Genomic DNA, 14,511 nt, shown 5'->3' with positions numbered 1-14,511 from the left:
GACTTACATTCAGGTCAGGTAAGGTTTTCCCAACCTTACTGAGAGCTAGATTTGCTTCTGGTTTCCTTTGGCCAGTGTTTGGAGTCTCTCCAGGCTAACACTGGGAGAACCACCAAGGAGACAGATTTTTAGTAGCAGACAGTGTAGATATTCAAGTCACAGTAACTTAATATTGCTAAGTGCTTTTTCTCTGCTGATGCCAGCATGTGACTACATGAATGTTTCCGCACTGAGCTATAAATGACTAAAGACACCCAGGGTAATTTAAAATCATCTGTTGCACCATTAGCTGCAAGACTATTATAGCAGCTAACCTAAAAATGTCTCAGGTAAGTCCAAACTAGGGTCATGTATTGTAGTTCAAATCTCTTGCAGCTTTGTTGAGGTAGAGAAAGCCAGGGGATAAAAAGTAAATCTGTAAAAAACAGAACAGCTTCTGCAATTAAAAATAAAGAAGACAAAAGGAAAAAAGTCCCGAGATTGTTTGTTAATTTTGTTCTGTAAATATGTCTAAATGTGTGGATAAAAAAATGTTCAGAATTAGGGTCTAAAGAGGGTGTAGAAGAAGGCCCCCTAGAGACCACTAAAAAAAGAAGCTATCTAAAATGGAAAGTTGATAAATTAGGAAGCAAATGAAAAGAAGTTAATAGAGGAACTAATACTGACAGGATTTCTTTGGAGACTGCAGGTGAACAGGAACTGGGTGCATAACAGGAGGCTAAATGAGGGAACTAGAGGAATAATAATGGAGTAAAGAGAAGAGGTGGTGAATCTTAATCTCTCCTTACTGTTGCCATATTTAGCAGAGTGGCAATCATAATTTCCCTTTTTTTAAAATTCAGAAATTTTAACTGCAAAACAAGTTCATGGGTCAAAGAATTACAATATCTCTTGTGAGCTGGCAGACTTAACCTCTTCTACACAATTAGCCTTGAAAAATAGGAAATGCTGAATTAAACGTTCTGATTTTGAAAAGGAATGGTGGTCATTATATCTTAAGTCATGTCAGTGATACAGCAGAGGTCAATATATTTAGCACTTGCCCACAAGCAAACAGCATCTGTTCTATTTTAGTAAAAAGTGATTTTTTTATTTTTTCGAAAACTTTTCAGACGTGGTGATATATTGCCCTCTCGAGGCCAGAAGTGCTTACTGCACTTATTTTACAGCTTTTTAATGTCCTTCTCAAATGAATGAGCCCCGCAAAACTTTAGTAACGTGCTTGTTAGAAACTCGGAGAATAACTAAATCATAAGCTAGAACGTTTCCTATCTGTTAATATAATTTTTTTTCTCTAGTGTAGTCTCCAAGGAATTTTTTACTATGTATTTTATCCCAACAAATTTAATGTTGAAATAGAGAACTAGAGTAATATTATCTACATAATCAACCTTGGCTTTGCGACCATCAGGTCAAGAATATAGTAGCTTTCTTTCTTTATCTGTCACTTACTAGCTAACTAACAAACATTTTGTGTAAAAATAATGAACATAACTTTTATTCAAAAGGCACTGAAAAGCCCATGGAATTAATTTTGTGCTATGGTGTAAGGGTATAAAATCTGACTAATTTCATTATTTTAATGTGATTTATTCTTTGTTTAGGAAAACGTAGCATTTTTGAAACTTTACAAAGCATTGTTTAATTGACATCATTCCACTTAGACTTCAGGCTACAGGCGCAACATAATGTGTGTATACCATGTGTACCTTTCAAGGAATTAAATGCTTGGGGAACAAGGTTCATTTCTAGCAACTGTGAGATCAAAGAAGAAGGAAATGTTGGGACCAGTTAGGAGAGGTGCCACCATGGTGCAAATGGAGTGTCCTCCAGTGCCCAACGCATGTGCAAGGTGTAGCAGCTGACCATCAGCTGGAAATAGCAGCTGCACGAGGGTGTTCCACCCCCAGTCCACTCTCTGAAGCCCAAACACTCAGGGTATGCAAACCAAGGAATGATGGTCGTCCAAAACTGCCTATTTTTCAGAGCAGACTATAGCTTTATATTAATCTATTACATAAAGGCCATAATGTGGATAAAGTTGTACATTGAGATTAGTTTGTCTTTTGGATGCAGTTCATCTCATAATCAATACATACATTAGCTGTAAAAAAAAATCTAAAAATAAATTATGTTGTCAACACAACATTTAAAATAATTACGTGAAGAGGAAATACATTACTTCCAAGTACCCTTACATCACTGTAGGTTGCTTCAACATCCATAGTTATATTGGCAGCACTTTTACACAAAGCATCAGACTAAGTCCTAAATTTGCTGAAAATTAAGATCTTATTTAGAAACTTCCATTATCATTAGAGTTTGGATCAAGGTTGCTAAGTAACAAACATTTCAAAATGAAAGAAAGGGAACAATGCTTATCAGGAGACTTGATTTTAGGTTTGCCTGTAGAATAAATAATAAATTTGTACTTTCAAACAAGAGGTCCTGAACTAACTTCTACATTTTCTATTCTAGTTTAGAGTGCACAAAAAAAAAAAAAAAAAAATTGAGACTGTGTAGTAGATAGCAATTTACTGCAGCTTTGTGCCACTATCCTTTATACAGTACATAATAGCTCATTTTGGTGTCTGGCATTTTTACCAAAGACAGGCCCCTCTCCTGTGCTGTGCTCATGGTCCCTTCAGAATCCAGACACTCCATCCAGCTGCTGCTGCTGATGCAGAGCTGAAGTCCTCCTTTCTGGGAATTACTGGCATTGTCTTTTGTGGCTCGGGCAGATTTATTTGCTGGTTTTCATCCTTTTCTTGATACATCCTTGGCTACAAATTTCTGGAGACATTCTTGCTCCCTGGTTTACTGAATGAAACAAGAATATGTGACCTAAAAACATTCACATGTCTTAGCTGATCTTTAAATATGATGTCTTTGACTTAGACAGGGTCATATAAAAAGTATCAGCTGAAAAGGCTTTCGTTTAGTATATTTGATTCTGTGATACATAAGACAAAACCTATCCTGTATTAGATGCTTTGGACATCTTTCTTTGTTTCCTAGATTCTGCTTAGACCTCCTGAATTTTATGTAGAAAAGAAATGACTCAGAATAAAAGTTATTTTAAGAGCAAGGAGAGTTTCTGTGAGACATGATCAATAAAAGACATTTGCTCTTTGTAAATAAATATATTTTCAGAAACTATATGTCAATCCTAGTAGTATGATGAACTTGGAAGACCAGACTTGTATGATCCTTGAGAAGTTTGTACATGACTCAGATCACTCAATATCATGACTTCTGACTGTTCCACTCTCAGAGCTTCTGCCTGCCCGTTTTATTGCCAAAGGCCCACAGAACATCACACTTATTTTTTTTTTTCACTAACTATAAATAGCTATTTTTTCTTTTCCTTGTATTTCCTCCTCCTCCATTTTTCTCCCTGCATATGCCCCATTTCCTTATAGTCTGTTCATTCTGTCTCATTTTTAGGGCTCTTGGTATCCCTTAACTCATGGGTTTCTCCTTTCTGCTGCTTATACTATTCACTCCATAGTTTCAATATTTTCCCTAAGGAACCTTTTTCCAGTGAACCCCAGCTATTTCATCCAGACTCAGAACGCTGAATGAGTTGAATGCTATAAACATTTTAATACAGATCCACACTCTAGAGGGTTTCTGATAGAAGCTGGTGCTGATTAGAACAATGGAAAGTATTTGCTTCTTTAGCCGGTATCTGTGTGCCTGCATAAGCCAGTGGAGATGAAGCTTGTTTGGGTACAGGGATGTGTTTTGGTCAGTGTCCTCCCACTCTTCCCGGTGGCTCAGTAGTGCTGGCAGGTGGCACATGCTGCATCCACCAGAGGGCTCATGCCCACTGCCCCACTTCGGAAATAACTGGAATTCAAAGTAGTGGACCTGATAATTTAGGATGCAGATAAGCAAAATTACTGTCTGTCATCCATAATGTGAATGCAGATGTAAGATTTTTTCCCTGCCACAAAGGATGTGCTCATTTATTTACTCAGTCCTCAGGAGTGCTTTGAACCTCACACGGCTTTTGAGGTACGGCACCCATATTTTCTCAGCGTGACCTCAGTCCTCACCTGAATGAATGCAGGAATTTTTCTGGCTCCATTCCTGTTAACGTTACATCTCAGGTGGGACGCATGGCCACGTCAGCATGAGGAGAGGCCAGCAGCCATTGCAGTCAGAGCAGATGGCATCTCTGGAGGTTTACAACCAGCCTGTACTGCTGTTCGGTTCATACCAGAGGATTCTATAAATGATGGAAAAATCAGGTGTTCCTGTCTTTCTGCTTCCTTCTCTCTGCCACTCCCCCCTGCTTTTCAACCCATGCAAAGTCACAATGACACTGGCTTTTCCTATGCTGCTGTATTGCATTCCTATGCACAGTACTCTTTGCCTCATGGCTACATGCTTCTCCCCAGCACTGTCCTTCCAGCCCATGGATTTTATTTCTGTGGTTCTGGGTGTTCACTAATCCTTTAAAAGGCTGGGGGAAATGTTACCAGTTGTTCTGGAATTTCTATGCTAACATAAAAATTAGAACAGGGTTCTCTGGAAGAATTGGCTTAGTTTTCCCATATCTATCTTTGCTCCACAGTGAATCTGCTGGTACTGAGAATTCCTTTTTTAGATCTTGAAAGTTCCCAACAGCAGTGAAGGCCTTGTGATAGTACTTTTAAAGAGAAAGTAGATCTTCACCTTGAGCCAAAGGTAAGACAACACATAAGGTAAAGAAAGAATTGTTTGTAGCATCATGGAAAAGTTTAAGTATCTACAAAGATACGTTAAAGAGTGATTTTTAATATTCAGGTTACCATAATCTGCTTTTTGTCTAAAAGCAGAAACACAGTCAACAGTACCACTGGGGCAGTGAACTTTCTATAGCACAATTGCATGCACTGTTGTCAAATATAGCTGTTTATAATGGATTAAATAGTAACACTTCCCATGTTTCTCTTCACTTTTCATACTTTATGGTTGTGGCTCTTTTACCTAGAAGGCTTTAGGAAACTGAGAAATTAAAAATCTTTTTTTGCTTTTCCTGCTATAGTCAGAATACAGTATGGAAAAATAGCTTGGACTCTAAACCCTGGAAAAGTAATGAGCCAATGACTATCCTGTGGTTCTGGAACTTTCTGTTCCATAACCATATAATTCATGGCCTGTTCAATAGATGCCCATTAGAGAAAATGCTTTTAATAATAATTGCTGTGTGTGGTAGGTGAGCACAAAGCCTCGAGGTGGCACTCGTGAAAGATTTGTGTAATTTAACAGTCTTTGAAATGCTTAACTGGACAATACATAGAAGTAGAAGTTATGTCTTCACATGGATGTCCACTAAGAAAAGTATTTGATCTTTATCTTTACCCAGTTTGGAGGGAGCATTTAAGGCCCACATTCTCATAAACTGGGGCTATTGAGTAAATGTGGCACTTCTTTAGGAGAGAGCCTTCCAAGTTCTCTTTCTGAATTGTTTTTTAATGTATCCTGAACCACCTGTTAAATATTTCCATCCTATGGATGTGTTTGGTCAGTTTTATGTTTCTGTGAGGTCACTGCCTGTCACAGAATCTTGACAATATCGCACAAAGGATATTTTCCATTGTGGCATCTTGGTTCCTTTGGGACCCCTAACATCTGTATTGCTAATGGTTTTATTGTTGCCTCTGGCTCTGCCTCCAATTAAATTGACCGTGGCAGTTTGTTGCAGCCTCATCCTCTTGAGTACCTGGATTTCTTTGACTTACCTTTGCCTATGAAGAAAGAGCACTTTTATCCTTTTGAAAATAAAGTCCATGGGCAGGAATGTGTTCCTCCTGAGACTAATATGCAAGTCCTTTTGTGGTTAGACAAAGGGTTTTCTTAATGTATTCTGTGATAGAAGTGCCCTAAGAGCCAGCCCATCCTTGTACACAGACACCTCTGTGAGCTCAGTCTTTTTGTAAATTGGGAACAAACTTTACAACACTGTCGGCTTGCAACAAAATTGGGCATTCATTTTTAAGCACACAGCCTCATAACCAATTCTTTTAAGAAGAGAACTCCCTTTGTGTAATAAAAGGGAAGGTAGAAAGAAAAAAGGTCTGGGGTAGTGATTTAATAAGCACTGTTGTCTGGTGTTTTCACACTGAGGCTTGTGGAACAGAGCAGACCTTCCACCATCAGACTTAGCTATCATGGCAGAAAATTTTAGTATGTTTGCATTTAATGGTCTGGAGTGTTGCTTTTATTCTGATTTTAATCTTATTTTAGGTCATTAAAAGGTCTTTGTACTTTTAGAAATGCAATGACCAAAAGTGTCTTAAGCCAGCATACATGTAAAATGAAAATGTAAGACTAATAAATTGAGTGGCATTAAAATTGCATAGCTTGAAATTACAAGCCAAAAAATATTGAAATAAATTTGCTACCCATGCCATGTAGGTACAATAAATCTGGTATTTTTTTTTCCTCAAAATGGAAACCCAAAATTTGATCTAGTATCAGTACTGTAAAACTTTTCATAAGATGCTAGTTGGATGAAGTTGCTTCCTCTGTTTAATGGCATCATTTTGGCAATATTAATTTTGGTTTATGCATTTCCTTAAGTGTGTATATCCAAATTCCCCATCTAAAGGAATCCATATCAAAAATCTACTAAAGCCATATAAAATACTGCTGCTTTTAATGTAACAACAGTAAAAAAAAAAAAAAAAAAATTGCATGTTTCTGCATTCTATTATTTGGTAACCCTAAATGTGCTTTTGGACTAAGCTCAAAACTACTGAACTGGGCTTTGGTTTACTTCCATTCTAAATATTCAATAAAAGCTGGACTTGTAAAGTGATAGCTGCAGCTGAGAAAGAAACTGCCTCTTTTCCCATTCCATTCAATTAATGAAAGCTGAACTTCAAAGTCTAGATGAGATCATTTGAAGTGCTAAAATTATTGAACACCAGAACTGTTTACTTTCCTATCTGACAAAAAAAAAAAAAAAAAAAAAGAGAGAGAGCCTGTAATGTAAAAGTAAAATTAAACCACTGCAATGAAGTTAGGAAACTTTAAAAGTTCTAGTGCAAGAAGTGGTGTTAACCTAGCTGAGAGGCATTTGTGCATAGTTTTAAGTGACTCAATAGCCAACTCAGTTTTTTCATGACTGTGATAGTAAAGCTCTTCTGGAAGGTCTTAGTTGTGTGCTGCTCAGAAAATTGCAACCCAATGAAAAGATGTCTGAGCAACACCCCTGAGAAGCATGAGACTATGCAAAGGGGTGGGAGCCTTTCTATAATCTCATAAGCACTTAAGTAGTTATCACTAGCTTTCTAGTTGTTATCAGAAGTTTTTCAGTTAGGTCAACTCCTTGTTATTTTGCTGGCAGCCCATAATATTTCTCCTGAGCTCTACTTTGTCCTTTTAAACCACGAGCATTGCCTGTGCCACCAGCTCTGGGAGCGTAGCTATGACCAGCAGATAGCAAAACTTATTTGATTGACTCATTTGGTGGCATTAACATAATTGCCAGGTCTGTTACTGCAGACTAGGAAGTAGAAGTTAATGGAGATATATTTCTAAAAGAGGATGGATAGTCTTTGGCCAGAAGTGGGGTGAACTTCTGAAATTCAATGGGAAAGCATAGGAGGGGACTGTGGAAGTTGGAGAAATACAGGGAGTGAGGAAATCCTGGTCCATGCCAAGCGGCAGTAGTGGGGTGCAGGTAGTGAGCAGTGAGGTGTGCTGAACAGTCATCCTGGTTAGGGAGGAATATCTAAACAGAATCCATCAAACAGGAGTCAGGCACAAACTGCTTGGTTGCCAAAGACTACCTACTTTTGTGTCCATTAAAAATATTCCATTTTTATGACACAGTCCTATGAAATGTAACAAATTGCGCGTGAGATGTGTCCATCTGTCCACCTTTGTAAGCTTCAGCCCCATGCCCCAGGGTTTCTTGCATGGGTGGCACAGCACCGCAGCTGCTCTCCTGCTCTGTTATCCCACGTGCCAGACAAAACCAGGCTGCCTAAACCAAGATCCTTTGTGCAGCTGTACTGGGTGTAGAGAGCCCTGCAGCCCTGTGCAGCAGGTGGGGCATCTGTATCTTCCATATGCCCTTATGTTTAACAGAACAAGGGTAGGAGGCACATTTCCAGACACAACCTTCCTCAGCCCAATATCCATGCATGCCTTTGGCCTCTGAGCATGCCTTTGCATGACTCAGCAAATGAATTCTCATTCTTGTGATTCAAAAAATTTGAATGTTCTGGTCATTAATAAGGAAGTGTCAAGATATTTTGTCAAATCCCATCAAATTTATATTTAATACTTCAGTTAATTAATTAATTCCTTAATTGTGCAGAACAATTGAATTAAGTATATTTTCATTTTATGAGATAATTAAGCAGACACACTGAGTTAAACTTTCACCCCCCCACCCCCAATACTTAGAATTGTCTTTTTCATTCTTATCCATCCAGAGAAAATAGAATTAGACCACAAAAAAACCCAACTTTGTATGTTCTAAATTTCAAATGAAGCCATTTTTGCTCTAGCTTTTTTTCAGGGGTATGTGATCAGGACTTTCTTCTTCCCCCTTGGAGAATTTGTAAAATTGTCATGAAAAAAAAAAGGAAAACAGAAGGTTTTAAAGGTCAATGTTTAAAAATTTCCCACGTGAGGTATGGCTTTATCATTATCTTCAACCTTTACTACAGAAGCAGCTACAAATCATCCAATAACGATCAGAAACATTTGTTTCTTTATTAAGCAGTGTAGACTAAGAATAACTTTATGCTGTAGAAGCTCAAGTTTTTATGTCTAGCTTCCTAGCACAGTGCAAAACTATTGTATTTACAAAACTGAACCAGCTGGTCTAAAGGCAGAGACTGGATTATATTGGTGCATCTTTTTTTCTGTTCTATTCCCTTCTGTTCTCTCTGAGGAATTGTACAGTAATTTTTAGATTCAGTGTAGCCAGCTATGAGTTTTCAACTTCCAATAAATTTTGATGGAAAATACAATGTTTTAATTTCCTGTTAATTTCTACCAAAGTACAAGCTGGGTAGATTTGACAGTATTTTCATTGTAGTTTGATGCTGTGTAGATCAGACCCTTACACAGAAAAAAATCAGCATACCTTCACTGAAGTTTTTACCTGTTGAAACTTTTTTCCTTTTTCCCATCTTAAAAATGATGAAGAAAAATATCTAGAGAAAAAAACCCCATAATCTCAATTTAAAAAGGCAGAAAGGTAAGAAGTGTCTAGAAAGTGATGTAAAGTGTTTTCATTAATATCTTATTAAGTGAAGAGGAAAAAAAAAATCTCCTCTATTGGTTAAAGTTTGTCATCCTATGAATTTATTTCTTTCACTGATTATTCCTGGACTGGGATTTAGGATTGTCTATCCTTTGTTTTAGTATAATTTATCATGTAATCTGTTTTTAAAAGTATCTCTGTGAAATAGTCATAATAGATTTTCTGTGTTGTAAGACAATGTTTTCCACATTAGTTTTTAGAACTGGTTTTGTCTTCACCTTTTATATAAAACGTATATCCTAGGAAACATTTGAGATGGTAAGAAGAGGAAGTATTCTAATGCTGTTTGTGTCCTGACGATATGTACGTAATTAATCGAACTCTAGTTAACTAGGCCACCTTGAGTACACAGCAATTGCTCCGTGGTGGTCAGTCTGTGGAGGGGCAGTGGCCCTTCAGTCAGGAATAAGTTATGTTTTGGGTTCTACTCTGTTATGAGCCTTAAGGGGATTAAAGATCATGATCTATAGCTGTGACAGGGCTACACGGACCACCGGTACCGCTCCTTCTCTAAGTGTGGGAGAGCAGGCGGCGTTTGTTCGTGCTTTGGCTGCCAGCCCAGCCGGGCCCGCCGGGCAGGGTCGCTCGTGCCAGAGCTCGGCTACAGCCGGCGGCGAGCGCTGGCCTCAGCCTCAGAGCCTGTGGGAGCGAGTCAGAGGCGAGCAAGGGCCGCTCGGCGTCCGGCGGCTCTGTCCCTCCCGAGCCGCTGGCTCGGGGATCCTTGCACGGGGTTCAGCTTCCGAGCCGGAGCCGCTCCCTCCCGGGCAGGGGAGCCGCGGGGCTGGCGGCTGGCTGATAAAGGCGGCTCCTTCCTTCCCCACTGGCATCAGGCTCTTCAAATAAGTAGGATGGAATCCTGACCACCGCTGTGAGAAAGAAAACCCGGGGGCATTGTTTTGATCACTAATTCAGGGCGAAGGAAGTGGGACCTGCATTGCTGAGATTTAATCTCACGTACAATTTGCGATACAAATAATTTTCTATTTCTCACGCTCTCTAGCAGTTGAGACCGGACTGTCTGTAATTTGTGCCCCGGTGCGCACCGACAGGCGAAGGCTATCCCTTCGCTGGTATGCCGTCGCTGCCGTCCCCGCCGCGCTGTCCCGGCGCCGGGAGGTGGCGCTGTGGGCCCAGGCACGGCGCGCGGGCGGGCGCGCGGCGCTCCCTCAGCCGGCGGCCCGCGCCGCCCGTCCCGCCCTGCCCTTCCCGCGGCCCGCGCTCCGCCGCGCTCCGCTGCTACAGATGTGCGCTTGTGAATGGTTTCAATAAAATTTTATAGCCGTCATTTGAAAAATGGTAGGATTATTGTGATTTGTGCAGCCTGGCAGAAGAGAGCCCTCCGGGTCTGGCCGCGGCCTCTGCCCCCCCTGCCGCGGGCTCCCCTCGGGCACAGTGTCTCCTGCCACGGTCCCAACGTGCCAGGTGATACTGGCGCTTCCAGCCTCTTTTTCTTCTTTTTCTTCTTTTTCTTCTTCTTTTTCTTCTTCTTTTTCTTCTTCTTTTTCTTCTTCTTTTTCTTCTTCTTTTTCTTCTTCTTTTTCTTCTTCTTTTTCTTCTTCTTTTTCTTCTTCTTTTTCTTCTTCTTTTTCTTCTTTTTCTTCTTCTTTTTTCTTTTTTCTCTTTTTCCTTGACATGACGCATGTACAAGAGAGAGTTTTTGTTTTTGTGTTTTTTTTTTTTTTTTTTTTTTTTTTGTTTTTTTTTTTTTTTTAAGGCAGAGATTTATTGGAGGGACAAGAAGGACTTCACTCTTCCTGCTCTTCTCCTCCTCAGCTCCATCTCCTGCTCCTCTGCCAGTTTGGCATCTCATGCTCTACTGTGAGCTGGAAGGAAGTAAGCAATGGAGCAAGGAGAACATCTTGCCCCTGCCCCTGTCCGTAGATTGACATGGGGGAACATATCCCCTGTGGTATGATGGCCTGCTGTTGGCAGACAGCAGGTGCCTTCATTACTTGCCCCAGAATAAAGGCATGTTGTCTCAGTCACCACAGCCCCTGGGTTGCTTTCCCTGTCTTTCTTCCCTCTTTCTGGAACATCCTGGGAAATAACTTACAATGAAACCTGCAAAATACCAGTTTTCTTCCTTATAATGGTTTGATATACAGTTGATTCAATGAATAGAGACAGCAATAGTCTCCTTATCCTGAGGTCTTGTGGGGAGTACATAAAGTGCTGAAGTGGGTGCTGTCATGCCTGCAGTATGCACTGCAGCTTCCTGCCAGACTCTAGCTTTGCTTTAGAAGCACTGCTGCTTCACCTGGGATCCAAAAGTTGGTTGCTGGACCCTGATTCTTGAGAGTGCTGGGCCAAAAAGGCTCTTCTACCTTGAATTTTGAAGGAAGTGTGATTCTGCTTGGTCTGGGTTATTACCATTGCCCTTTAAATAACACAGCTGTGCACCTACTGCTCAGACTCTTTTTTCTGTCTGGTTTAGAATTCCAATTTCATGTGCAACTTTGGAGAAGAGGATTTGGGCTCCTGAGAGACTCAGGAATGTTTAAAAGTTCTATGCTTAGTTTGCTTTTAGCTATCTGAATGGACTAATAATTAGTAGAAATCATTTAACAAAGTGGTGACACTGAGGTACTGAGTGTATATACTGAGTTGTTACCCAACTGGAAATTAAAATTCCCACTATGCCAGAAATTCATAGCTAATGACAAATAATATAACCAGTATTAGACCTAACTTACTCTAGTCTTACAACACTTGTAATAGATGCATATTCCTCTTCAGAGTTAATTTTCAGGGTGCTTATAAACATCACGGTCAGTTTATTCCATTTACTCTCTTGCTTTGTGGTGGATAAGACTTCAGTAAAATTATCTGTACTCAGTATGTGCTGATAGAATCATCCAATCATGTAAATTCAGGGGCACTATTTTTAATCAGACAATATAATTGGTACTAATCTTGAAATAAATGGTGCTCCTGAGAAGCAGGAGCTCCTGTCTTCTTCGGAGCACCATCTGTGTGGCTCAAATGCAATCAGCAATATTTATATTAAATGCTATATATTCTGCCTCATCTACTGTTTGATTTCCTCTCTCTGAGTTTCATGTTATGAACCAAAACAGGAATCACAACACCCAAGTTCTGACAAGTAATTTCTTCCCTTGGTCGGCTCTTTATACCTTGTTAATACAGCTTTGTTCAGTCCTTTTGTCAACAGTTAGTGCTCATAGTGCACCCAGTCTGCTCAGTGCAAGGTCTTAAGCTCAATTTTCATTATAATTTGTATAAAGCTTTTTATATATCTCCCTCATATTCTCTAAAACTTTGCTGTTTTCTCTATTTCATCACAGTCGTATGGATCCCACATTGTCTTGTCCCAAAATATCACATTGGATTATTCCCAGAAATGCTGTTCTACTACTCAGTTACCAGAAGACCACTCTCTAATTGTTTTGTTTGTTTGTTTTAGGTTGTAAGAGGTAAAAACTTTACTCTTTTGGCTAAAAAAAAAAAAAAAAAAAAAAAGGAGCATACATTTTTCATGTTGCCATTTTGCTAACAAATGCTTTACTTGTTCTTTCTTTTTTCTTACATGGTAAGGGGTTTGTAAGCAAGCTGGATGAATTCATTCACTGGTTAAATGAAGCCATGGAAACAACAGAGAACTGGACTCCTCCTAAAGCAGAGACAGACAGCCTGAAACTCTACCTGGAGACACACTTGGTAGGACAAGATTATACTATGATTGCTATCAGTAATTGAAGTGTTCTTTTGTGCTTTTTATTTGATTATTACTTTTTAATTACTAGTGTGCGTCTATATTTTAATGTAAGATTTGCAGCATTGCAGTTTATTTTAATGAAAATGCCCACAAATTATTTTAATGAAAATACCAACAAATTATTTTCTGTACTTGAAAAAATGTACTGATAACTTTGTAAAAATTAGACTACTCTAGCTGGTAAAAAAAAAAAAAAGGTACAGAAAATTAAACTAAGAAATTTCCTCTCTGTCTGCCAAAATCTTAGGTTCTAACCAGTATGAAATGGAAGAAAATGTGGTGATAGCACTATTCTGAGCCAATGACCTAAACCCCCCAGTTATATGAAACAGTACATTAGCTGAGCCCACATCAGATCATAAACCCCCAAAGATCATCCTCATTTCCAGTCTCTGATAATATTATGGTAGAAAATTATTTGGCAGTCCCAGGAAGTCATGTGATACGTTCCAGGAAAAAATGTCATCTTAATCCCTACTGTAATATGGGAGTGACCATTATTAAATTAATTAAGTATACATCAACTACATATATAGTTAAAACCAAACTGAAAACTGTCTTCGGGATTTCAGCTATACAGAAAGCTCTTGTATCTGTTGCTCTTAAACATTTCTGTTGTAGTAGTGCCTATAGGCAGTCGCTGGATTAAGTGCCTATCATGGTAGTCTAGCAAATGCAGTATGAAGACACTTCATTTTTCCTGATGCTGCAGATCTTGTGTTTTGTGGCAGAGTTCAGATTTTTGCCTTGCTTTCTGCACACACTCAGTCCCATGATTCCCATTGTGTTTACAGGTGCTCTGAAGGCACAGAGCACATCGTGAAATGAGACCTCAGAAAAGGCATTGGTCACTTCAATTTGTTTTCTTTGTACTCTGCAACATGAAACTTCTGATGAGAAGCTTTTATGAGTGGAATCGCAATTTCCACTCTTGACTGGATAAAAAGAAACATATTCCAGGTAACAGGGCAATCACCACTGTAACTCTCACAGTCAGTTTCTTTTCCCCTTTCTTCCATGGGGAGGAGCCCAGTAGCTCATTTGCAGACAAATTACTTCCAACTTTGCCATGAGGTTCCTGGGGAGGTGAGGCCAAACCCATCTATATCAGACTGGAATGTGGAATAGTAGGTCAGAGGCAACTCTGTCCTTGCTTGAGGTAGTCCGAATAAGTGAGTATGTGGGCACCTGTACAACCTCACTTTCCCCTGTCAGTAGTTAGCTCCCAGCTGCCCTCTGTGTATCTGAGGTAAGAAAATCATCATCTGTTTCAGGATCATTATGTTATGAAGCCAGGTGGGGATTTTTTTACTTCACTGTAGAAGTGAAATATCTAAAGAATTGTTCATTTTCTGTTTTATATTTGATAATATTATAATTACTTTATGGCATCTATATCCAGTGAAAAACTCACTGAATAACCTGAAAAACCATAACTGAGTTTTGTTTCTTGGAATTCAGAAAATGTATGCTATCATGCTAGTTTCTACACAGCAGG

General features: G+C 39.4%; 1 protein-coding gene across 1 annotated transcript in view; it reads left to right on the top strand.

The window, feature by feature from the left end:
- AKAP6 (A-kinase anchoring protein 6) overlaps window positions 1-14,511 on the top strand; it is a 214,800-nt gene that overhangs the window by 46,246 nt on the left and 154,043 nt on the right. Inside the window, exon 4 of the mRNA XM_053946534.1 lies at window positions 12,833-12,955. Within this exon, the coding sequence (XP_053802509.1) occupies window positions 12,833-12,955 (123 nt within the window). The remainder of the gene's footprint in view (window positions 1-12,832; window positions 12,956-14,511) is intronic.

The sequence above is a fragment of the Vidua chalybeata genome, chromosome 6, assembly GCF_026979565.1.
Source record: "Vidua chalybeata isolate OUT-0048 chromosome 6, bVidCha1 merged haplotype, whole genome shotgun sequence".
Classification (NCBI taxonomy): Eukaryota; Metazoa; Chordata; class Aves; order Passeriformes; family Viduidae; genus Vidua; species Vidua chalybeata.
Note: the sequence above shows the minus strand (reverse complement) of the source record. Positions and strands in the feature narration are given on the sequence as shown.